The sequence below is a fragment of the Jaculus jaculus genome, chromosome 1, assembly GCF_020740685.1.
Source record: "Jaculus jaculus isolate mJacJac1 chromosome 1, mJacJac1.mat.Y.cur, whole genome shotgun sequence".
NCBI lineage: Eukaryota > Metazoa > Chordata > Mammalia > Rodentia > Dipodidae > Jaculus > Jaculus jaculus.
The window spans coordinates 302,177,561-302,202,909 of record NC_059102.1 but is presented as its reverse complement, the minus strand read 5'-3'; the positions used below and the strand labels follow the sequence as shown (position 1 = coordinate 302,202,909).

At 43.3% G+C, this 25,349-nt stretch overlaps 1 protein-coding gene across 2 annotated transcripts in view; it reads right to left on the bottom strand.

Annotated features, from left to right (window-relative positions):
• The window catches only part of Tnr (tenascin R), a 435,141-nt gene that overhangs the window by 37,401 nt on the left and 372,391 nt on the right, over nucleotides 1-25,349 (bottom strand). For both annotated transcript variants that reach the window (XM_045150475.1, XM_045150482.1), the window contains exons 9-16: nucleotides 21,318-21,503; nucleotides 11,407-11,496; nucleotides 9,884-10,147; nucleotides 9,046-9,315; nucleotides 7,816-7,935; nucleotides 6,798-6,944; nucleotides 3,703-3,822; nucleotides 418-561 (exon numbers count right to left, since the gene is read on the bottom strand). In XM_045150475.1, the coding sequence (XP_045006410.1) occupies nucleotides 418-561; nucleotides 3,703-3,822; nucleotides 6,798-6,944; nucleotides 7,816-7,935; nucleotides 9,046-9,315; nucleotides 9,884-10,147; nucleotides 11,407-11,496; nucleotides 21,318-21,503 (1,341 nt within the window). The remainder of the gene's footprint in view (nucleotides 1-417; nucleotides 562-3,702; nucleotides 3,823-6,797; nucleotides 6,945-7,815; nucleotides 7,936-9,045; nucleotides 9,316-9,883; nucleotides 10,148-11,406; nucleotides 11,497-21,317; nucleotides 21,504-25,349) is intronic.

Sequence of the window (25,349 nt, the reverse complement as noted above, 5' to 3'; positions counted from 1 at the left end):
CCTGCAGGTACTTCCCTCCTCCCTCAAGCAGGACTGTGGGCTTGGGAATGACATCTTCCAATCTGACTCTTTGCCTATGACCTGACTCTGTTCAACCACGATGTCAGCTTGGATTGAGATATTCTCACGTGTTGCCTTTGTCTCCAAGTCTCCTGGTCATGACGTCATCCAGCAGCTCTCTCCCCCATATCTAGTTCTCTAATACCAGTCAGACTTTTCTGTGCCAGATGCAATCTGTCACACAGACTCAAGGTACAGGAAACAGATGTGTTTTCTAGCAGAGAGATACAACATTTGGGCCACAGTCAGCCAAAATGTGAGCAGCTCATAGCTGCACTGTCTGAAGCCTGCTCTGCTCTGCTGCAAGGTGCTAACTAGTCCCCCAGGGCTCAGAGGCTAGTAAGACCTTGTACTCACGGGTAGAGAAGTTGGTGGTGATGGTTCCACTTGTGAGAGGTCCACTGGCTGCGTACATGGTGACAGTATAGAGGGTACTAGGAAGTAGGTCAACAAGCTGGAATTCCTCACTGACTCCATCAACCAGGATGGTTTCTCCAGCAGCTGAAATCAGGTGTATATGGATAAGGACTAAGTGAGGCTACTCAACTTATGAAAGACCTGCCAAATCCAAAGGCATTTCACAAGGATTCAGAGCTAAAGAATTTTGGAAAAATTCCTTTATAGGTGATTAAGCTTATGACAACATATACAGATTCCCTTTATCTCTTTTTAACCTTCTCAGAAAAATATTCCTTATATGAAGACCAAATTATCTCTGTAATTTCTCAGTTCTCTGTAGTTGAAAGGAACAAGAACAATCCTTTGTCAATAGGACCTTTTCCTCCCTACTGCTTTTTCCTTATCAAGTACTCAGTCCTTCAGACTGAAAAACTTCAGTCCCCACCTCCAGTTGCATTTATGTGACACTTCTACAATCTTCACAGTCCCAGCTGCTTTTCTCTGGACAAGTAACAGTTTATCAGGGTCATTGGTGAAATGCAAAACTTGGAAGAGAATTGAGTACAATAATTGATATGTACTGACTAATGCTATAAACATAGTCAGTCTCTGCTTCTATTTCTGTCATTTATAGTAATCCATTAGGTTTTAGAACGAACTGTATGTCACATGTCCACCATTTTCTATGAATGTGGAGTTGACGTTTTGACCTCATGGCCAGAGCTTTGCCTTGGTTTCTATTGCATTTTGACTCATTGATTGTGGTTTGGGCCATAATTGCAGTTTATGAAAATATTTTTGAGTTGTGGACTCAATTATAGTTTTGTTTTGTACACAAATTTTGTTAGCATATCTTCCCAGAATTCATTCAAGCTGTTGATAAAACTGTTCATTAGATCAGAGCCAAACTCTCTGTTAGACAGTAAGAATACTTCTGATTCATTTAGCATTTAGCAAAGTTTATTAGGCACATCTCCAAACTAGGTTGGGGCTGATGTTCCAAGTTTATTGTGGTCTAAAGGCATACAAGCAAGTTAAAGCAGTCTGGGCTCTTTGGAAGACTGAATACAATGACTATCTCACTATTCTCCTTTTGACATACTGCCACCAGACATTGATCTGCTGTACTAAGCTATAGCAGTTCCTCAAACTCACATACTCTTTTTTAAAAAAATTATTTTTTATTTATTTTATTTGAGAGAGAGAGAGAGAGAGAGAGAGAGAGAGAGAGAGAGAGAAAGAGAAAGAGAAATAGGCAGCTAGAGAATGGGCACATCAGGGCCTCCAGCTGCTGTGAACAAACTCCAGATGCATGCGCCACCTTGTGCATCTGGCTTATGTGAGTCTTGGGAAGTTGAACCTGGGTCCTTTGGCAAGCGCCTTAACCAAAAAGCCATTTTTCCAGGCCTCACATACTCTTTTATCTCCCAGCAAATACAGAAAGACTGCTCTTTATCTTAGAATTTCCTTTTTTCATCTTATTTCATTTTATCTGAGACCTTTCTCCTTTCTTCCCCTCAGCTCCTGATCCCAAATTATAGTAGGCCATCAGATGTGCCATAACACATTCTGCTTTGCTTATTTCGTGTCAATGCTCATGTCAAGTTGTAACTACTTACTTCTCTGCACTCATGCTTTACTTCTGAATCTTTATAGCGGTAGAGAGTAGGTGGCCCAAGGGAGGATAGCACAAGTATTTGTTGAGTGAATGGAAATGAATTGCTACATAGAGTTGTATGCTTTGTCACTGTAAACAGATGTGTCTGACTGCCGAGGGGGCTTGGGGATATTTTGTCAGAAAAAAAATAGTGTTGAAACTAAGGCTTGAATGATGGACTTTCTAGACAGACTCATGGGGACATGCCTGGAGAGAAAAACAGTATGCACCGGGTGTGGTGGCGCACGCCTTTAATCACAGCACTGGGGAGGCAGAGGTAAGAGGATCACCATGAGTTCGAGGCCAGCCTGAGAGTACATAGTGAATTTCAGGTTAGCCTGGACTAGAGTGAAACCTTACCTCTAAAACAAAATAAAACAAACAAACAAACAAAAATCCATCAGTATGCGTAAATGCATGGAAGCTTGAGAAAGCATGGTAAAAATTAAGAAATTCTGGAGAAAGAGAAAGCAAGAGAGAGAAAGAGAGATGGTATGAGTTGAGATAGGTGGTACATGAATATGGAAGTGTTAGGATGTGTCTATAGTCACGGTGTCCATTCTTTGAGAAGGATCAATCATTTATAGTTCCTTCTTACTGAAAATATGACTCACCACACACTTTTCCATCTTAACTAAAGATAGATGACAGACAGCTTTTTAATGCCTTGCTGAAATACAAATGTGCTAGCAGATTTGCCAATTAAAAGAAAAAAACAGGAACATAAAGTGGTTTTGATGAAAGTTAGTAAAGCTATGCTGGTATGTAGTAATCACTAATTCATTTTCCATTTTGGTCAGTAGGCCGTGCTACATTTCACTCTCCCGTGCTTTGACAATGAGTTGAGTTCTTTGCAGCTTCCACAATTGTTTTATTCTTTCATCTTTGCAAGCAGTCAAGATGTCTGCCTGCCTTTTGTTTTCTGCTACCTTGTCTCTCCAGAGTCTTGAATGTAACCCACAACATTTCTGTTTAATTTAGGCAGGATAATAATCTCTGTAAACCTACAATGCTTAAAAGTATGCTGCTGTTTGGCTTTGAGTTTCTCCATTCAACTTCAAATAGGCCCAGCATGATGGAGACATTGAAGTTGGAGATTTTGTGTTGACTTAACATTTTGGGCTGATTATGGAAAGAGACAATCAAAACAACAGAAAAGTTCAGCAGTACTCAACCATTTGCCACCTTCCAACATGTTCTCTCTTTCAAGCTTGGTCATATGACTTCAGTGTTTTTCTTGTTCTATAAGCATCTAGAAAGTCCTTCCTTATTACCTATGCCACTTCTGAGTTGTCTTCGTGGTGTTGGTCTCTTGCTTTTTGTGTTTGATCCTGGTTGCATATCTTTCTTGCACCCTTCATATTCAGGCTTTTTCAGTTCTTAAATTTGATAGTTGGCAGAGGTTGGGGATATCCTAAGGGCTTTACAGGACTTGAGGGTCATATAATTTTCATGAAGTAGGGACATTTCCAATTTGTCTTTCAGGTTGTCACATTGTATCATTTCTTCACTTCTCTACTGGTCTACAACTCCAGTACCCACCACCCCCATCTACCTGGTGCCCATGTAGGCCTGTGGAAACTCACCTGCAAAATGTGTGAGAACAATGACGTAGTTTTCCACTTCACCCATGGGTGCTTTCCACTGCAGTAGGGCTTCAGTTGGGGTAATGTTGGTAGCAGTCAGATCCACAGGGTTATCCATGGCTGAAACAGAACATATCCATGGGTATAGAAGTGCTACAAACCATCAGAAGCTTCCCTCAAGATGCACATCTTTCAGCATGCTGGCATGATAGTACAGTCAGTGAAGACAACTTCTCTTTCTACCTTCTGACTCCACCAGTGCCTTTCTTTTCTTCCCTTTTTCCTTTCAAGTATTCAGTCTCTTCTAAATGCCTCAAGTCCTTCATTTTAGCTAATTAACTTACTATGTACAAAACACTGTGCCAGGTTCAATGTGTGAAGGGAGTGGGAAGGGGCCAGATTTCAAGGTATTCTGTTATATTTTAGATACTTACATGTAGATAGAAAAATGAAGAAGTTATCAAACACTTTTTAATTATTTCTCTATTGAGATAATCATGCCTTTCAGTCTATTTGCACTTTTATAAATGCAAGTGTGTGCTTTGTGGAAAGATTTCTGTTGATGAACTTCAGGAAGTGTGGCAGAAGTGCATGGCTATCCCCAGCACTGAGAACTTAGTCTCCCGAGTCATATCCAATTATTGAATTCTTGCTTCACTACTCACAAAGTTCACTTTGGAATGAGTCCAGGGCATCTTTCTGCTGCATAGAAAGCCAAGGGGATTCTTATAGGCTCGAGGCAGCCAAGAGTGCCAGTGGGGGAACCAAGTTTTCTTATCACAGGACCATCTCCATAGTTTTAGTCACTCATGCTATAAGCCCTGGCTTTTTTTTTTTTTAATGTGCTTTCCTTCCATAAAGTTGAAATTTACTTGAGAAATAAAAAACAATATAGAAATGTGTTCAAAATGTGTTTGAGAAATAAACAACAATTTAGAAATGTGTTCAACCTGAGGGTCATACAATTTGTGTTTGGGCAACAAGAACCACTGTTGACTTGCCTCCATTCTCTGATTAAGTAGAGTTTTTTTTTGTTGTTGTTTAGTTTTACTTACTTATTTGAGAGTGACAGACACAGAGAGAGAAATAGACAGATATATAGAGAGAATGGGCATGCCAGGGCCTCCAGCCACTGCAAATGAACTCCAGACGCATGTGCCTCCTTGTGCATCTGGCTAACGTGGGCACTGAGGAATTGAGCCTCAAACTGGGGTTCTTAAGCTTCACAGGCAAGTGCTTAACTGCTAAGCCATCTCTCCAGCCCCAAGTAGGTTGTTTTTAAAAATACTTTTATTTATTTATTATTTGAGAGATTGTATAAAAAAGAAAGAAGCAGATAAAGACAGAGAGAGAGAGAGAAGGAACGGGCACACTAGGGCCTCTAGCCACTGCAAATGAACTCTGGATGCATGTGCGTCCTGGTACATCTGGCTTTACTTGGGTACTGGGGAATCAAACCTGAGACCTTAGACTTTATAGGCAGTATCTTAACTGCTGAGCCATCTCTTTAGCCCATGGCTGTTTTTTAAAATTATTATTATTGCTGTTTGGGTGATTTTTGGGTTTGTTTTCTTGAATTACTCAGCACAAGGCAAAGCCAATATAATTTCTAATTTGAGTTTTATCTATAACCTGTGTTTTCAAAGTGTTCTCCAAAGGAAACTCTTGTTAAGCTACAGTTGGCTTGATTTCTCTGAGGTATGCATAGTACCTTGAAGGAGTTTTCCTTTCTAAATGTTGTAATATCATAAACATCAACATCAAACAACAAACATTTCTGAGACAATATGGTTTTTGGAAGTTACCAAACAGTTCTGTGTAACTTGAAGGGAAATTTGTTTTTTGCCTCATTGGACATTATTTCTGGTCACACTTACTAAGTAGACACTTAAATGACCACAAAAAGTTATTAGAGAGCTAGGGACAGATTGAATTATAAAACTTGGCTGAATTGTCTGTAGTGGTAGACTTTGGAGGAGACTGGGAAAGATTAGAATATCCTGTGCTACCTTCAGAAGAATAATTTTTCTATGTTTCTAAAAGAATATCTATCTATCTATCTATCTATCTATCTATCTATCTATCTATCTATCTCCTTATAAAATGATTTCTGTCTGAGCTTCTGAGAACATCTACAAAAGCAGTGAGGGATTCCTACACACATTTCCCTTAACTCAAGAAATACAATTCTCCAGGGAAATTAATCCAGGTGTTCTCTTAATGAGCCAAACTGGATGTTTTTCTCTGTGTGTCAGAAACCATAGCTTAACTAGAAGATTTGTTATACAGATTGAGGAAAAAAATGTTGGTTGTGCCTCCCAGTGACTTCTACAGCATTTTTTTGCTAATTCAGCATGATACACTTGCTTAAGGGTCAGGGAAGAAAGACCAATGATGCTATTGTGCTTGTGCTTATTCATGGAGCTGGCTTTCCAGAGGAAAGCATGAGAGGGGAATTTCTCTTCCCCACTGGCTCATATTGCAAACTGGTAGCTCCCTCCCACCTTCCTTCCTCTGGTTCTATGCAGGAGAGGGCACCTGGATCCCACTGAAGGACCTGTTGGAGAATACGGACTACATGGTGCTCCTGAAGGCTTCCTAGGATTCCACAAGGATTAACATCACCTCCGTGGCCTTCACTACTTTGATACCTTCTTCCTTCCTGGACCATAAAGCAAGAGCAAATGTAGCCTCTTGGTAGATTCTGGCCATGTATGTCAAAGAATTTCATGTCCTAATTTCCTATAAGTTGAATAATAATCATTCTATGAGGTGAAGATGTCTGCTGTGAAATTTACCTCCAGCATGCATGTTTGAAAGGGCACCATTTTTAGTGGAAGTTCTGTGAATATTCCCCACCTAAACCAGTAAAACCTTCTAGAGGGTGACTCCCATTATTACTGAGGGCTGTTCATACAGAGAGAAACCTCAACTTGTGCACAGGCCACAGGGGGTCAGAGACCCAGGAAGGGAGCCTCAGACCTTGGAACCAGTAACCACTGTGTAAGCCAGAACAAGTACACTCCGCCTCCTGTGTTTGTTGCAAGTCTTCTCACAGTGTCCAGACTTGACACTCTGCAGCGATCCATGCCTACCTGTGTGCACGAGTGTACAGATGCGCTCACTTTCCTCCCTGCCCCGCACACTGTTGAGGCTGATTTCATATTCAGTAGCTGGGTAGAGCCTGCTGATGGTGAATTCAGTCACAGTGTTGGGCACCACAGAGCTATCCAGCCGTCCCACTGAGGAAGAAGAGAATCCACCATTAAAGTCCCAGAGCTCTTTCAGTGCATGCCACAGCTCAGTCTACACAAGGACATGCCATGAATCACAGATGGATGTAGGCCAGTGTGTGATGGGGAAATGGTTGGGACTGTTGGAGTTTGAAGATGACTTGCACACTGGCTCCACCATTTACTTTATGGGCCTCATGGAGAACATTGAAATGAAGTATTTATTAGATGGGTTGGGTTTCTATCAAGCTGGTAGTCTCTGAGGCAATGCCATTAAGGCACAATAGTGGGTAGAACTGCTCCAAAGAGGGGTCTACCCAGCCCAGAGACAGGTAAACTGGAAAACTTCCTATCTCTGGCTGGAAGAGATCATGCCTTCCAATTTGCTTACAATGCCACAAGCTCCAGCAAGCGCCAGCAGGAGGCAGGCGAGGTCTGAGCCAGCTTCTCTGACACATAAGTTGGCCAACATAGCAGAATGAGGATCATGCCACTGCAGTTCTCTTCAAGGCTCCATCCGGCTCTGACGAATCCCCTGGGCTATAGACTTAGATGTGAAGCTCAGGAAAGTACATGGAGCCTTGACTCTTGGAAGTCTTTTAGGGTTCTTTGTTTATCATGCCCCAGTTAATGGAAGCCAGGTACCCTTGTTGGTGAAGGGCCTGCTTTCTGGGAGAATGTAAACAAGCCTGTTTTGAGAGGAGCTGGTGAGTGCTGGGTTTCCCAGCTGCTTCTCATAGACGTACATGTTGAGGGAGAATGCCACAGAGGAAGAAAAACTCAGGGAGGGGCTGCTGTCCTGTGGGACATGACAGTTTGCCATACAAATTACCCAGCATCAAATTCCATTCATCTGTAAGAAATCAAGTGATTTCATTACCTTGGGTGGGTCGATATGATACTCGGTAATAATCAAAAGATGCCACAGGTGAGCTCCAGGAGACTGTCACTGAGTCCTTAGTCACATTGCTAATTGTGATGTCTTTGGGGGGATCAATTCCTGCAAAGACCACCCAGTAGTCATGGGAAAAAGACAAAAGCATAGTTTGAAAATGGAATTTCATTTTATATTGACCAAGTAGACAATGCTATTCTCAGAAAGACAAGACCTGATCTAACATATGATGGTGCATTTCTAAAAGGATGGGCAGTGTGATGTCTTGAAACACTATAGCTGGGGCCAACAACACACTCATGAACATTTAACAGCAGGAGGAGGCTAAGCTGGTAAGGCTTGCACCTATGCAACAACTATTACCTATCTGAAAGACAACTAGAAACTTCCTTCTAAGTTTATAAGTTTTGTTTCAAATTGAGAATCACATAGTTATTTTCTTTGAGGGAAACTTCTCTTAGAAAGACTGAACTCTGCTGCTATCTTGTATTTTTTAGCAGCCACCTTTGGCTCAGTTTGGAAAAACTGCCTATTGACTATGGAGGGATTTCAGAGCACAAGTCCAGAACAAATCCACTTTCCTAAATTGTATTTCATTTATGCCACATACTTCTTCTTTTGACTTCTAGGAAAGAACATGCTTGAATCAGCGGACTGCTTCATCTGCTTATCTGTTTGTGGGTTCTTGTCAGTGTGTTGAGAGATACCCAAGCACAATGCACTTCATTTTTGAGACTGAATTTGTGGATGATGAGACAGAAGTGATCCAATTCATTTCAAAGTGCCCGAGTTCTCCAAATAATGTGAAAATCACCCCAGTTCTCTGCTAGGCCACTATATGGTTGATGCCAGTTCTATGTGATTTTGAGAGGAAACAGCAGTAACTTTTCTAGGCAATCAAGAGATGGCTCTCCAGTATGGAAACAGGTGTCTCTTTACTGCAGAAGGGCTCCTACAGACCATAGCTTTCTCCTAGGCAATGCATTCAAGCCTTGGCTTTTCGGGGAATTTGGTCCAAATGGGAGTTTACTATCTTAGGCATCGTAAGAATCCCTGGAAGAAGCAACTATTCAGAGCAACTCCTAGAAGCTCTCTAGGCATAGAGCCAGTCAGTCCCTTACTGCTTGAATGTTCCTCTTTTTAAATGTTATTTGATTGTCAGTGGCTACCTTGAGATTGTTCCTCATTGACTATTGTCAAGCTTTCCAGCTTTACCTGTGGTGATGGAGCCCACGATGGGTTCAGAGGTTACTGTGCCATGGACGGCTACCAGGTTCACAATGTACTCAGTGGCTGGCTGGAGACCCATCAGGACAGCATGCCTCTTGGTGGCATCCAAGGAGACCTCGATTATCTCTTCCTCTTCATCCCGAGGGCTATAGTTCAGAATGAGTCTGTCTGCTGGGGGAGATGGGTCACTCCAGGTGATGTTGACACTGGAGGAGGTCACATGAGAAAAGTGCAAATGGGAAATAGGACGGAAGCCTGCAAAGCAGAGAAAATGGATATCTCTGAGACACATGAGAGGCCAGGACAGCTACTCAGATGAAGGGATTTCTTCTCCTTGAAGTACTTTCATGCACTTGCCTATTAGCCCGCCTCTCTATACTCTAGTCCTGTTGACACTATTTTTTTTCCAAGTCATTTAGTAAAAAGTTCATTCTAATAAAACTAGAAATACTTCTGTGAAATATTTGCAATGATGATTTGGTATTTAAAACCTCTGACATGAAGAGAATTTGACAAGACCTCATGGATCCTCAGAATGCCTACTAATTTCATGCCAGAATGGAAAGATGGGCAAAACCAAAGACTATGACCAGGCTGTAGGACAGGCATACATGTGCAGACATATGGCATCCTTGCCCACCTCTTACCTTAACTTCCAACTACTCCATCTTCAAGTATGTATTGACTTTCCTTCTTTTTCTCTCTCTCTTTTATGCCAATCTCTTTTTTATCCTTTCTTATTTGGAAACAGGTGGGGGGGGGGTGTCTCACATTAAGACTGATTGATCCCTGAACCTGGCTGCAATTTCTACCATCGCAGTACCTGTGAAGGCATCTACTGTGGACTCCAAGCTCTGCTGCCGACCCCTCTCAGCAGTGATGGAAATGATGTATTCTGCTCCAGGCTCTAGATCTGTCAGTGTATATGAAGTCCTGTCATTAGGCACAGTAATTTCCGAGGCAATCCCAGATGATGGGGTAAAAGTAATTCTGTAGTGGTCAATGGGGCCATTGGCCTTGGTCCAGATGAGGGAGATGGAGGTCTCTGAAGAGGCTGTCACCATGAGATCTCGAGGACTGTCAAGTTCTGTGGATCAACATAAGTGGTATTTATATATTATTTTGTGGGTTTTTTTTTTTTTTTTTTGAGGCAGGGTTTCATGTTGCCTAGGCAGGCCTCTAATTCCCTATGTAGCTGAAGATGACCTTGAACTCTGACCCACCTGACACCATCTCTTGAGTGCTGGATTGTAGAGATACACCACCGACACTTGTCAAGTGGTCTCTTTAATACAGACTCCTTGGAAGAGCCAGCAGTTATTGTAACACTCTGCATGGTTCCAAGCTATCAGCATGCCGATGACCATGAGCCCTAGCTTGTCAAGGCTGACACTTATCTCGCTTTTGGTTCAGCAGCTTTGCTTTGAAAGCTGGCCAGTGGCTTGGCAAACAGATGGACAATCTGTAGAAAGGCATTATTAGCTTTGACACCACTGGAATATCTCTACCTCTGGGACTAAGTTGGATGCTAATTTTCAAGCTCTCCATCCTCATTTTCAATCAGCCTCCCTCAGTAAGCAGGCCTGGGCAAAACAGGATCCACCACCACTTAGAGATAAGACATTCCTGGCAACACAGCCTCCCTTGGCTCTTCCCCTCCCTGACCCTGATGTGATTTTGACTCATCCTAACCACCAGTGTACAGGTCTGAGAACTTCTGGAGAACCTTGTGTTCCTCTAGTTGGGTTGTCTATATAGGTTGAACCTTCATGACAGGGGTTGATTCAAGCTCCCCAGCCTAGCCCAAGCTGCCTGAATCTAAGTTACTGAAATGACTTTGAAATTTACCAAGGATTTAGAAGCAAAACTGTTGGATCCAGAGCAACAAGACTCTCCCAAGTGGAATTTTTCTGCTGCCCTTGAATTTAATAGAGTATTTTCAAGTTTAGATCTTCATTCTAAGGATCTTTTTTTTTTTTTTTGAGAGTTTCTGTGGTGCCAACTGAGGACACCCCGTTATGCCTGCTGTGGGGTGTATAGATAAAATACAGCTGCTATGGCATCAAGTTATTTTGAATTTTCACCTCTGTTCTGCACAGCTCTGGATGGTCCTTCAGATTGGGGGATCAAACACATATTTGTGGGGAATACAGTGGGACTCCATACTGTGTGTTAGGTGTAAGAGGTCAGAATAGTGTAAATGTCACTAGGTGGACAGTTGTCACTAGGGTCCTCTTTCCCATGGGTACTATTGTCTGGTGACCATCCTGGCAGAACAAGCCTCCATGGCTTCTCAGACTTACAGGCCTATAGCCTCATCTTCTTCCTCAGTATCTTCCTACTCACCAGTCCTGGCATTCATGGTGGCTGGCACACTCTGTTGTGAGTTCATGACGGCAGATATTCCAACTCCATATTCTGTGCCTGGTACCAGATCTGTATGTAGATGTAGAGACAAACATTATTCTCTTTCAGTCTCTCTCACACTTTCTTTCATGGGCAAGTTTAAGAAGATAAGAAAATGATCTTAGATTCCTATTCAGATCTTGCATTTAGTCTACCCTCAGTTTGTTCCTAATTTTATCTATTAGGAAATCCCAATTTTGCTGCTTAAGAAATCAATACAAATGCAACAGGATGAACTGGCCTGTGAACATATTCTCATTGCAAGTCTCAGAAAGACAGCAAGGTTGCCCTTGTCAGTGTCTTTGAGAAGTGTGGTCACCCACAAAAAGGTTTTCCTTTGTACACAGAGTCTCAGGCTGGCTAGAACTGGTCAAGGGATGGTATAATTAAAAGGCACATTGTGGATGTGTGCATAGAAAGCATTACTTGCACCTAAATATGAGGACTATACAGCACTTCTTGACTTGCTCCATTTCCAACCTGGGCTGGTCCATCCCTCCTTAGGCAACCTGGTAGTCCCCAGCTCTCAGGAGGTAACCATATTGATGCTGAACTTAGTATGGACACCTAATTAGCATAGCGCACTATAGCCCAGAACTCCTAGACTCAAGCGATCCTCCTGACTCAGCCTCCTGAGTAGCTGGGACTATAGGCACACAGCACTGCCCTTGGCAACAGCACTTTTTATATTTAACATCTAAGGCCCTATAGGTCTTGGGACCCTTCTAGAGAGCCACACTGGATATTTTCTTTTGAACATGGGGCTATCAGACCTTTAAGGCAGTGTCATGCTGAAGGGCTAATAGCTTTCTCTGAAAACCAGAAGGAACTCAAGAGTTAATAATTATCCCTAAGACTAGAAGGCCTTAAATAAATAGCAGAGGCATTCAGCCCAGATAGGCCTGACACCTCCCCTGATTGATGTACTCCACTGAGCTCAGATGGCCTTGAAGGTACAGAAACCATCTGGGTATCCTCCCTTAGACAATCCTGGCTAAAGAAGACTATTCGGAACAAGGACACAAATAGCTACAAGTTCCTTATCTCTGCTGCACCTAGTACAGTCTTTCTTAGGAGCCTCCTTATAAACTTGAACCCCAGCCTAGTTCAATGCTTCATCCTCCATCCCATAAGGCTGCTGCCCCTCACTGTACCTCAATAAATTGTCTGTAGAGATCAAGTCCAGTGTTCTCATTCACTTTTTTCTTACACTTTCCCTACACATGCAAAAGTCCACTTATTCTCTCCAGCAAGATCAGTAACAGCTCGTGGTATTTGAGCTATGACTGGCTCACATTTTAAAATGCCTTCTGTAGGATTATGGAAGTGTGGAGGAAATGCAAAATCTGTACAACTAAAGGGCATTAGCCTCTCATGAACTCTTTTGGGGGTTCATTACAAAGGGTCACTGACAGGTTCCCAGAGCATCTACAATTCTTTAGGGTCTTCTCCTCGACTTTTTATATTCATTTTCATATCAAGTGGTTTGACTAGTATATTAGTTTCCTATTTATGCTATGACAAATTTCCACCACATAGTGGTTTACAACAATATAAATCACCCATCTTCCAACATAGAGGGGTCTGAAGCTTAACATTTTTCATCAGGACTGCATTCATTCTAGAAGCCTTGGGGGGGGGGGACCCATTTCTTTGCCTTTTTCAGTTTTAGAGGCTGCCTGCATTTCTTGGCTCTTATCTTTTCATCTACCTTTAAAGCCAACAGCTTAGCATTATCAACTTTCCCTCTCTCTTTCTCTCTCTCTGATCTTGGCTTCCATGGCCATAGTTATTGTGACTCTGATCTCCAGCATCCAGCTTATGAGGACTCAGTTCAATACATGGGACTCACCTCTATAGCAGGATAATTTGCCCTTCTAAAGTTATTGACAACTTCTATGCTCTGCTCTCCATCATATCCCCTCCTTCTCTCCATTAGTTTCTCTTTTAATTTGATGTCATCATCTTTTTCTCCTGTTTTGAGGGTCTTATATAGGTATTGCTAGGCACTGCGAGGTCATGGACATCAAGGCCAATTTCTATCTGGACAGTTGTATGTAAGGAGTGGTACCTTCCTTTAGCTCTTATATTCTTTCTGCCACCTCTTCAGCAATGGACCCTGAACCTTGAAGATTTTTTAAATTGATCAAATTAGTCTGTGTAGCAGTTTGAATGTAAGATATTGCCCAAAGCCTCATGTATTTGTGATTAGGTCTCATACTTGATCCTTGGCTGATGGAGCCCTTGGGAGGTAGGCCCTTGCTGGATGAGGTGTGCTACTGGGTGTGGACCTTAGGATTGCCTAGCCCAGCCACTTGCCAGTGTTAGCTAGCTCACTCTTGCTGCTTCCTCCCTGCCAATGTATGACAACATGAGCTAGGCCCCTGCCCTGCCATGCTTTCTCTGCCATGATAAAACTTCCCCTTGAAGCTGTGATCACAAACAAACCCTTTCCTTTCACAAGCTGCTTTTGGTCAGGTGTTTTGTCCCAACAATGAGAAGGCAACTGCTACCATGCATTTTTTTGAAGGTTCACCACAACCTCATGAAGAAGGAAGATGGGCAGTCTTTTCTCCATTGGTGTTAATTACCTCTGGGTCTTTCCATAAATTATTAAAAATTGGTGGCTCAAAACAACACTTATTCTCTCACAGTTATGGAGTCTAGAAGTCAGAAATCCATGTGTCAGCAGGCCACACGGATGGTTCTAGGACAGAACCTTCCTGGCCTCTGCCTAGCTGGTTGCTAGCAATGCTTGGCTTCTCAAGACCTATAGCTGCATTTCTATAGTCTTTGCCTCTGGTGTCCTGTGGCATTCCCTCTCTGTGCCCGTGTTTCCTATTCTTAAAAGAATACCATTCAGACTGAATTTGATCTGACTCTAATTCAATGTGAACTCATCTTAACCCTTATTATACCTCTAAAGAACCCATTTTCAATATGCCATTCTGCAGATACTGGGGCGACAAGGAATTTGGAGAGAACACTATTCAACTCAATATAACATTTTTTTTAAATTTTTTTTTTTTTGGTTTTTCGAGGTAGGGTCTCACTCTGGCTCAGGCTGACCTGGAATTCGCCATGGAGTCTCAGGGTGGCTTTGAATTCTTGGTGATCCTCCTACCTCTGCCTCCCGAGTGCTGGGATTAAAGGCGTGCGCCACCACGCCCGGCTCAATATAACATTTTTTTAAAATAGAGACAGGAAGAGGTATGGGAATAACTGTAACCAGTTAGAGATGATTCTCAGACTCTGGTTGCAGAGGTTAAGGCCTGAGAAGTTTCTCCTATCCTAGCCTTAGATGGTCATGAGGGCTGCTATGACTTCCCTGGGATCCTTGAGGTAATGCAAATATATAGATATACTTTTTGAGGTAGGGTTTCACTCTAGTCCAGGCTGACCTGGAATTCACTATGTAGTCTCAAGGTGGCCTCAAACTCATGGTGATCCTCCTACCTCTGCCTCCCAAGTGCTGGGATTAGAGGCATGTGCCACCATTCCTGGCTTAAATGCAAATATAGGAAATGCTTTGAGCAGCCTTAGCTTTGCCAAGGGGCATGCTGTGTGGAATTCAGAGGGTTATACTCCGCTTCTGGCTTTAGCACAGTCCATGCCATGAAAAACCCTACAGTGCGACATCAGAGCTTACCTGCTCCTACTAGACATGCCTTTTTGTAGTCTGATTCCTCTCTAGGCAGAATTAGAATCAGGCTGCTTTTCCCTTCCCAAACCAGCCCCATCCTTTCACTAACTCTTACGTCTTTTTCTTTAGAGAGTCAACCTGAGCAGAAATAAAGTTTGAAGTCTGGCATCCTATAGTTTATTCAGGCCCTTCCACCATTCACACGTGTAACTTTGATTATTTAACATCACTGGGCCTCAGTTTTTATGTCCAAGCATCATTGTAAGGATTCAATGAATTGATTTTGCTTAAAATAAAGCATCTTACCCATAATGATAGTCAGTAATAATGTTATTATCAGCACAGAGAACTACTCCAGGAATTTGGGGATCTTTTTCATGTGTTGTCTCATTAGCTGCAAAAAATGCCCCAGGTAAGCTTGGGTTAGTCCTAGTCACAACTGTTGTTGGTTTGTGTGGCTCAGGTGGAAACCTGTGACCCAGAGATTACAGGTATAATGGGAAGTTCTCCCTGTCTGGTCCCTATACCTGTCTCTAGATAGAGTAGGTAATTGTAGCACCCCTAAATCTGTTCAAAACACATATTTATCACCATCAGTATTCTCCATACATCCCAGGTATATCCTTGGTTGGAGAAATTAGATTACCTTTGGGACATAAACTACTTTTCTCAGGCAACTGATTGAGACCTCCAATTGTCTATAATAAAGTAGAAATTCTCCAGCATAGATGAAGGGTGACAGATCAAGAAAGTAAGACAAAAATTGTATGTTGCCAAACAGATCTAGCATGTAACATTTTCATCCAAGTTTCTTATTTATGAAGCTAAATGAAATGTTCAATAATTTACAACAGAATCATCTTCTCCCAGCAAACATCAGAGAAGAATTTAAAGCATTCTCTTCCCAGGTTTTCTGTCTAGGGGACTGGGAAGTGGGACTCGCTTATAGGTCTGTGCCTGCTGCTTTCCTTTGATTTTCAGCAGCATTTTTCCTGTGCTACAAGTGAATTGTTGCTCTTTGCCAGCAGGTAAAATGTAGTTCTGCTGGAAAAGAAAATGTCTATCTGAGGCATATCTGGCATACTTCTGTATCAGCACTCTATGCACTCCAAGGGATTTCTCACTTTAAAGACCCCATTGCTCTCCATCAACACTCCCTTTATTTTTCCATCCAACTCCTGCAAATGGTAGCATATAACCAGCTCTGTTCCTCTTCTTAACAAAAGCTCAGTCAATTCATCCCATAGGAAACCACCATTCTCCGTCCTTTACAGAACTTCCTTTGTTCAGTTTTATGGCTGACACTTTCCTCAACTCCGTTACTACATTCCCATTCTTCTCTAAAAGACAGAGTTTATTCACTCAACAAATATTATTGAGGGACTTTTTTGTGTTGGGCATAAAGCTGTGTGCTGGGGATACTACGTGCTCTGAGCAGACATCACCCTTGCCCTTTGGGGGATTAAAAGGTATCTTTACCAAATAAGTAATTTAATGATTTAGTGAGCACCTATGCTATGAGTACACTAAGCTACATGCAATAGGTAATCCAGAAGAATAATCAAACAAGGGCAGGAAGAAAGAAGGGATCAAAACAAGCATTTTTCGAGTTTCTGACAGCAAAGAGGACTGTTATAACTATAGCTGCTTAGAGAGCCCTGCCTCCTATCTTATTTAATTCCTTTGTAGTTCTGCTAGTGAACAAATATAGTTTCAGAGAACTCCCTTCCTTTGCCCATGACCACAGAGATAATGTAGTATAAAGTTGGGTTTAGAACTCGAGTGCTTTTGTCTTTCTAGTCCTTGTTGCTAAAAGTCTTACAAGGTTGGCGCTGGGGATGTTAACATAAGCCACTTGGAAGTTGAGTGATTTGCTTTTATCAGATGAGAATTGGAGAGCCAAACTCCCTAGTGCCCCCTCCCCACCTTGGGTAAGAAGGTGTTTCCTCTGGGTGTTCTGGATGAGTCGGGTCTTAAGAGAACATGCTTCTGCTTTGTGGGGTATGGATGACATGATGCTAGGTATCAAAAGAAGTAGGTAACTCCATCCTGATTGTAGAGCCATTATCTTTAAAAGAAGATAATGGCAGTAAGGCCCATTCTCATCCGAACTTTCCTGTTGCCAGTTAAATTAATGAGGCACATGGCTCACCACTTCTTACCCTAAAAGAATACCCAATTCCTGGTTCTTTGCTGAAAACAACTGCTCCCTGTTGAAGAAACCAGAACAGAAGAGGAAACATTCCAGCTGGCTTTTCTACAGATGCCCATTTCTCTAGAAATTTTACATAAATAAAAGACAGATATCCATATGCCCTGGCTCTGTGAAGGTGTGTGTGAAAACCTAGGTTCTTTCCCAACTCTGCTGCTTGGTTCTCTCTGTAGCACGCTCCTTACCTTCCTGGCCCCTCACCACACTTGTTTTTATAAGATGCCTTACCAAAGTGACCACTTGGGGTCACTGTGACCTCACCAAAAGGAAAATAAGGGGAGTCTAGCCTGGGTCTCCAGGCCCCAAGCCCAGATGCCTCCTCCTCAGAACTACTCCAGGCCTGGTGCTGATGCTGGCATTTGCACTGGCATGTCATAGAAATGCAGGCAGGGGGAAGTGGACATCGAGTGCCTTGATTAGTACTGGCTTCATGGTTTGAGACTTTTGGAGTGTTAAATTTCTGCATGGAAAATTCTGTCATAAGCCCATGAACTTTGATAAGCTTAGCTTCTTGCCTCAGACCCCATCTGGATCCTGATTTGTGGGACTTTGTAAGTGGGCCTCATCTCATGTGCCCCAGAAATCAGTAGCCTTGAAGGTGGCTAGCTACACAACCTGGGGCATGCTTGTAGATAGAAGCCACATTTGTGTGTATGTGTATTTGAATCATGTATGAGTTCATGTATATATATATATGTGTGTGTGTGTATATATATATACACACACATACACGGGCATACGTGGTGTAAGTGTACACGTGTGCCTATGAATGCATCACATGCTTGTGTTTATGAAAGCATGTAAGCACATATAGTATCATATGTCATTTGTACATGTGAGTGCATATGTTTATGTGTCTATGAGTGTAGACATTGCTGCATGTGAGAGTATGAATGTGATTGTGTGAGAGCATATGTGTATGTGTGAGTTGTGGCTGCCTGTAAGTCCTTTTTTGTTTGTGTAACCTATGTTGTATCACAATGTCAGTAGGCCCTGGGTTTCCTAAACATAGTTCATTGGTATTCTGATTAGAGCTTGCTAATTGCAGATTGAAGTACAGGGTGCAGGAAATAGCTGGAAAGGAAGTACCCAATGAGGTACCATGTAGGCCAGCTCACTGTATCCTGGCCACAGGGATCCACAAGTGTGGCCCTTGCTCCTTAGGGAGGTCTGAAAGAAAAGAGTACAGATGGCCAAGGGACTGTCTTCATGGCACACGTGCCTTTCTGAGGACAGGGCAGAGAAATCACCTCAGACACAGTGACCAGAGTATTGTTTACATTTTGAACTTAGCCTCGGGTAAGAAGGCTGTTCCTCTGATGACATTCCTGCCAAGGACCCAACATTTTCTTCCCTCCCTCTCTCCACTCTACCAGGAGTCTTCTATAGGGCTCATTGTCAGAGAACAGAGTGGTACCGCAGTCCCTGACACCAAGATGTCAGGTTCTAACCCAGTCTTGGTGAGTCTATAAGATGTGCAGCACTTGGGGACCCTGTGGAGAGTCCAGATATGGAACACAGGCCAAGCAGACATAATGAAGGCTAACAGAATATGCCTAAAATAGCCATATTAATGGTACAGAAGCTACCAGAGCAAGGAAAAGAGAAAGTCTTGCTGTAGATACTGAGTCTGCTCTTGAGAAACAAATCTGTACTTCAGAGAGAATTCTCTGGGTATTGCCTTTAGAGAGTAGTCGGGGGAGATAGATGGGAATTTCAGACCGTGGCCTAAGATCTGGACAGTGCGAGGCTTGTGGAGGGCAGCTGGGAGGGGTGTGCTTTCTATGATCCTCTGAGTGACTTCAAAATCCCAGAGTGAGGAAGGGCTTTACTTTCACAGCAGAAGGGTCAGTGTTGGATCCAGAGACAAGGACTTCTGCCATGAACAGTAAATATAGCTGACAGACTTCCACATACTTCTTGTTCTCCACTATCATCATCCACTTTCTGTCCTCTATGTTAGCACTACAGTGAATTCATTCAATACATCATCTCATCAAAGCCTTGTGTAGGCCCTAGGAAGTGAATGGTAGCTGAGTTTCCAGATTTCTGAGCCTTGGTTTTCTCATCCACAAAATGGGTAGTCACGGCTGCCTCAGAGGTTTGGTGAAGATTAATGAAGCCGCAACCAATCTAGAGTATGACTGTGAATGGGCACTCTTCCTGCATTTATTTCCCTGGGAGCTGGAACAATAACGAAGACATGAAAGGATTCTCCATGGTCCTGCAGCACAGCCTCCATCCTAACAACTAGCTATCATTTTTTATTTTTTTGCAAAACTGCTAATTGCTAAATCAGCCTCAGCCTATAGGCAGTGATGGGCTGTTTCCTCCTGTATCATCCACTTTCTTTGTTTAGCAGAGTTTTTGTGACTGCCTCCAGCATTCTGTGACGTCCCCCATGCCAGCTGCACAGTCCCGTAGATGTCTACATTCCCTCCTGCTAACCTGCTTGGTCAGCACATCTTGCCATCTCCTGGCTGTGTTTTCAGGAGATATCTGTTTGGGGAAAAAAAAAAAAAAGCCTTTCTTGATATTTACTCTAAATGGTTTCATTTGGCAAGGAGGCCTGGGATTTTAGCTCAGGAGGAAAACAGCCGTGATTATGCTGCCCTTGTTTACTGTTTGCACCCTTTGCTGTGTATCCCTAGTTGAGTGAGACAGCATATGATTTTGTAGGAAGCCAAGACTCAAGTTAAAGCCTATGAGCCCCTGGCCCATGGCTGCTGTGCATAGCATCCCTTCATCTGAAAGCCACACCCTGCCTTTTCAGGCAAGCTCCCCTCGCCTTAGTGAGGCCCAGCAGGTACATTTTCTTGTTGGATATGATTAGTTCCCACACCCCAGGAGATTGTGACTGCTCCCCAGCCAAGGCTCCACCTCAATCCATCCACCTTGCTCTGTCCTGTGACACCAGTGATGGCCTCCTGATCATTTCTCTGCCTCTGTCCAGGCCTTCCTCTGAACATACCTACTCATAGCACTGCCTTGCTTAAAATCCCTCACTGGGCAAGAAGCTGCTCACCTATAATCCCAGCTCTCAGGAGGCTGGGGCAGGAGGATCATGAGTTTAAGGCCAGCTGGAGCTGCACAGTGAGACTCCATCTCTAAATAAGTACATAATCCTTCAGTGACTCCTCACTGTCTTCTAGAACAAACACAAATTCTTTGTAGGGTATAAGAGGCAAGATGAGGCTCTTGCCTTATCACTGGCCTCTTGCGATCTCTGCTCTAGTCATAGGAAAGTTTTGTAGATTTATTCATTCACTTACTCATTCATTCATTCATCTATTCATTTAAGACAAATGGTTCTAGGATCCAGTATGTGCTAGGTACTCTGCTGGGACTTGGGGATTCAAGTAATGAACAAAGCAAATGTGGCCCAACTTCCATGCAGCTCCAAGTCCTGGATAGAGATCAGTAATCAAGTACACCTGCCCACAAAGAATGACTCAAGCAATGCAGAGAGGCAAGACTCTAGGATTGAGTGGTTTGCCCTCATTCCTTGAAGGATGACAAGGGCTCTGGGAGCTGAAAGGGAAGCTGACATGAACTATGTGAAAAGGAAGCACGGGGGAGAATTAAGGGCAGCATGTTTGAAGACCTGAAGGCAGCAGACCCGTGGCCCAGAGCATGGAGAGGTATCAGGGCAGCAAGAGGAGGGGTACTCAGAGGAAGAAAGGGAAAGCAGGCTTGGATGAGGGACTGAGGACAACATTAGTTCTCTGGAATGTAATGACGTCTTCAGAAACGTACTTTGAAAGATGATCCCATTTTGATGGGGTAAAGAGCGTATTACATGGAGCTGGAGAAAATGTAGAGAAGTCACTGCCATGGTTAAGGAAAGAGATGACAGTATCTTAGAGTGGGTGATGGCAGGACACTGGAAAGCAGCAGTCATATTTGACAGGAACAGATTAAATCAGTTGGGCTTGTTTGGTGGTAAGTGAGTCTAGTCAGCAACCACCATGCCTCCACGAGATAGGTCTCACTTACCTGTGAGGGTGGTCCTGGTGGTTGGCCCGATGCCCTTGGGGACCAGCACCTCGTGGTATTGCTCACCCGCCAGAGTACTATACACCACCTTGTACTCCTGAACTTCTGCCTCACTGTTATCCCACTCAAGGTCAAGGCTCGTTGCTGTGCGGGAACCGACCCGCAAATTCTTGGGGGCATCAATCTCTACAAATAGACAGACATCACCAACATTACACATCACAATGTACATTTGTGGTATATCTTGGTTTCTAAAATCCTTTGAGGTGATAGCCCACTCCTGACCCTCTGCCTCCCATCTGAATGAACCCTGAAGCTATGGCTTAGCTTACTGGTCTGCTATGAACAATTCCTTTGGCAGGTCACAGGGTTTTGCTGGGGAGTTAGACTTTAATGCACTTTATGCTTGCCCTAGGACCATCCAAGAGTTCCAGGGTTGGTCTAGAGACTTAAATGTGAGACAATCGATATCATAAGCTTAAAAACAAATCAAAGGAAAACACAATAGGAGAAAAATCAGAGATAATTATTAAGTGATTAAAATGGAATATCAGATGTGACCTCTGATCCAAGAAAAAAAGTGATGGTTGATTTCAGGATGTCTTCCCAGGGCTCATTTGCATAGATACAACTAAAATGGTCACAGCGTGAGAAGTAAGATCTGGATAGAGGATGTGATATAATGGGAAGAATACAGACTTTGGGATCGGGCCTCAGTTTGAACCTCAGTTGACAGCTATGATCACAGGCTCATGGACAAATCTTTCAACCTATTGAGACTGGATGGGCATTGCTTATAAAAATAAATAAATAAAAGGCAAGTAATACTGACAGTCCACCTTTTTTTTTTCCAGACTAGAGAATGCACATGAAGTACATGGCATGGTACCATGTGCAGAAATAGTTGTCCAACCTCTGCTGTCTTCTCTGAAGCTTTTCCTGAGTCCAACAATATAGTAGCTGGAAATGTGCTCCCAGAGGTTTCCAGGCTCCAATGCAAGGGAGAGACTATGGGAATTGGGGATTTCTCATAAACCCTGAGGAGCTGCTTCTCTCCTCCATGACTGAGCACCTCCCCTGGCTCATGTAAAGAGAAACAATGTAAACTACTTTTGGTGTCCTCTGGTGCTGCCCTGAATGCATGCCACTTAATTTCACTGTGGAGTGGTCCAGCCATTTGTTCTGAGAAAAGCTCCAGTAGGCTGTGGTAATTGGCCAATGCTGGGCAGATATCCCCATCTGTCCCTGGGAGGAGGAGGATGCCATCGGTGGGGTCTGAGGAGGCTTCCAGTGAATGAGAAGTGTTCCGTTTGGTGTTGTAAATCAAAGGAATCTTTGAGCAGATGGATATTTCTCACAGCTTATTTTTTTCTGAGAAATGTGTCTTCATTCAGTTTGTGTTAGCATTCTCGATTTGTGTGTTGTTTCTCTAGCAGTTTACTGGACAGGGAGAGGGCGGCAGACATGTGAAGGGAACCTGTTTGTCAGCACAGACCAGAATTTCACTGAGGAGGGAAGGCTGAGCAAAGGGCCTGGGGTGTGTATCCTGAACTTGAACTGAACAGGGGTAAAAGCAATTAACCAAGGTTAAGGTAGAGGCTTGTACCTAGTGTCCTTCACAGCTGAAAAAAAAATGCTGTCTTATAAATTTTTTCATTTTATAAGGTTACAGAGTGGTATCCCTGCCAATTGCTTTTGATGTTTTGGTCTAGTACCCTGTGACTAATGATCAATATTTTATCTGAAAGGACGAGACATTTCCAACATCTTTAGTCATAAAAGAGCCTATTGCTGGATGAGGCCTTGGATGGTCAATCTCAGAGCTAGGGTGAGTTGGAAGTACTCTCTCTCTCTGTCTGCCTTGAAGTCCAGCCTCTAATAAGGATAGCTAGAGGATACCTCTGGAGGAGTTTAATTTAGTCTCTACAACTTGTCAGCAGACTAGGAATGAGGCAGAGATGCCCAATGGAGTGTTTATGAGAGGGTTTGGGGCTAAAAACTCTGGTAACAGCCATCTCTATTCTCTAAAACATAGATTGGACTAAGTTGTCCACTGCTTCACACTTCCGTGTTACCCCCTACCACACACTCCCAAGTGACCCTGATCTTGCCTGCTTCTCACCCATCACCTCATAACATGTCTACTCCTCTTTGCTTGAAACACATTACACTAATTTCTACCATAGGGGCTTCGTACTAGCACTTGTGCTGATCTCCAAGGCTCTTCTCCAGAACTTGAATTACTTAGGTCATACAGGTCTTGGTTAAAATGCCACTTTCTTAGCTGGAATTGGTCCAGTGGAGCTTTCTTCTATCTCATCCATTTCGATTTTCATCATGGAACTCATGATTGAAATGATCTCACGTGTTTCTTTTCCTTTTGTTGTTGCCCAGTTTCTCCTACTGGAATATCATTCAAGTTGGATCATGTCCATTATATTTATTCTAGAGCCTCAGAGCCTAGAAAAGTGCTTGGCCCCCTGCAGATGTTTATTAAATACATGGTAAGTAATTGAATGCATGGTATCTATCTGTTCTCTGGCTTGCTTGCTCCCTCCGGGCCTCATCACATGCTTCAGTTGTGAATGCCTGGGGTAAGGTAGCATAGGGACAAGGCACAAGACAAACTGTGATGAGGGCAGCTGGCCTTGCAAGGGCAGAAAGCTCCTCTAATGCTTGCAGCTGGTGTCTTGGTGAGTTGACAAATGCTTCCAAGTTGAACTTGTGCAAGAACATTCTGGAGAATCCCACAGTGGAGACACTTGCCAAGCAGAGGGAGTGAGTCTTTGTGGCTTAAGTGTTCACATTTGTTTTCTGAGGCTGCCATACATGACATCCCAAACTGAATGTCTTAGTAGGAAAGCATTGCCTAGTAGTGTGAGATTCAGGTTGGCAGGGTGACTTTCTTCTGAGGGCTGTGAGTCTATGACATGCCTGCCTTTGCTTTTAAGATTTCCTAGTCATCTTGGACATTTCTTTGCTTGTCTGCCTTCCTTTGCACATGGCATTGTCCTGTGGGCATGCCTGCCTCTGTGTTCAGATGTCTTCTTTTGATAAGGACACAGTCATACTGGATTAGAACCCACCCTAAAGACCTCACCTCAATTTGCCTATTTGCAAAGACCCTATGTCCAAATAAGGTCACAATCATATGTCCTGAGGGTTAGGGCTGCAACATTTTCTTAGGGGGCACAATTCAAACCACAAAAGCATTAAAGAGTGGTGGTGGAGTCCTTGAAGGGCTCTACTCTGAGAGAAGCCTACAGGGCAGACCCAGGAATCTCCCTGAAGCTGCTGATGTGGGAGGAAGCTCCTGATGTCCTGGACTGGCTCCTCTCCAATAGCTGGCCTTGGTGGGCTTTCATCAGAGTTCTTCCTCTGTTCAGAGCAGCTCTAAGGCCTGGGCTAACATCCCACTCACCATGCAGGAAGCAAATCTCAGTTTTAATTGCCTGAGCAATTAGTGTGCTCCTAGTGTCGAAGCCATCACCTGGAAAAGCACTTTGCTTAATTTGAATTTAAGCGGAGTTCTGAAATGACTGAGGGCCCTTACTGAGAGGGTCTGGGTACCCTTTCATCATTCAACCGGCTCCTGCCAACCCGGGGCTCTGAGAATGTGTGCGTAACGTTGTTTGCATCTCCCCTTCCTCAGTCCCTTCTCCCCTCCAGGAACTGAAGGGAGCTTCCTGGATCTGAAGTGCAGGCTGAGGCTGCTTAGAAGAGAAGCACCACTTAACAGCTGCCATTCTACTAGGTAGCCAGAAGATTTTGCTACCGCAAACAAACTCAGGGGGCGCTCCCTCCCTCTGAGGAGAAGGCCGGATATAATTGTCTTGATTGGAATTTTCCTGGGCCACCAGCCAATCCTGCTTCTATCTTGTCGACCTAAACATCAAGAAGTTGCTTTTCATCAGACTGCCTGAGAGCTCTCTTCTCCTTTCTTGCCTTTTCAAACTCCTTATCAGAGCAGAGCACAAAGAAACCTCTTTTCAAATACAAACCATCTTGAAATTAAGGAAAGAATGCAAAGCC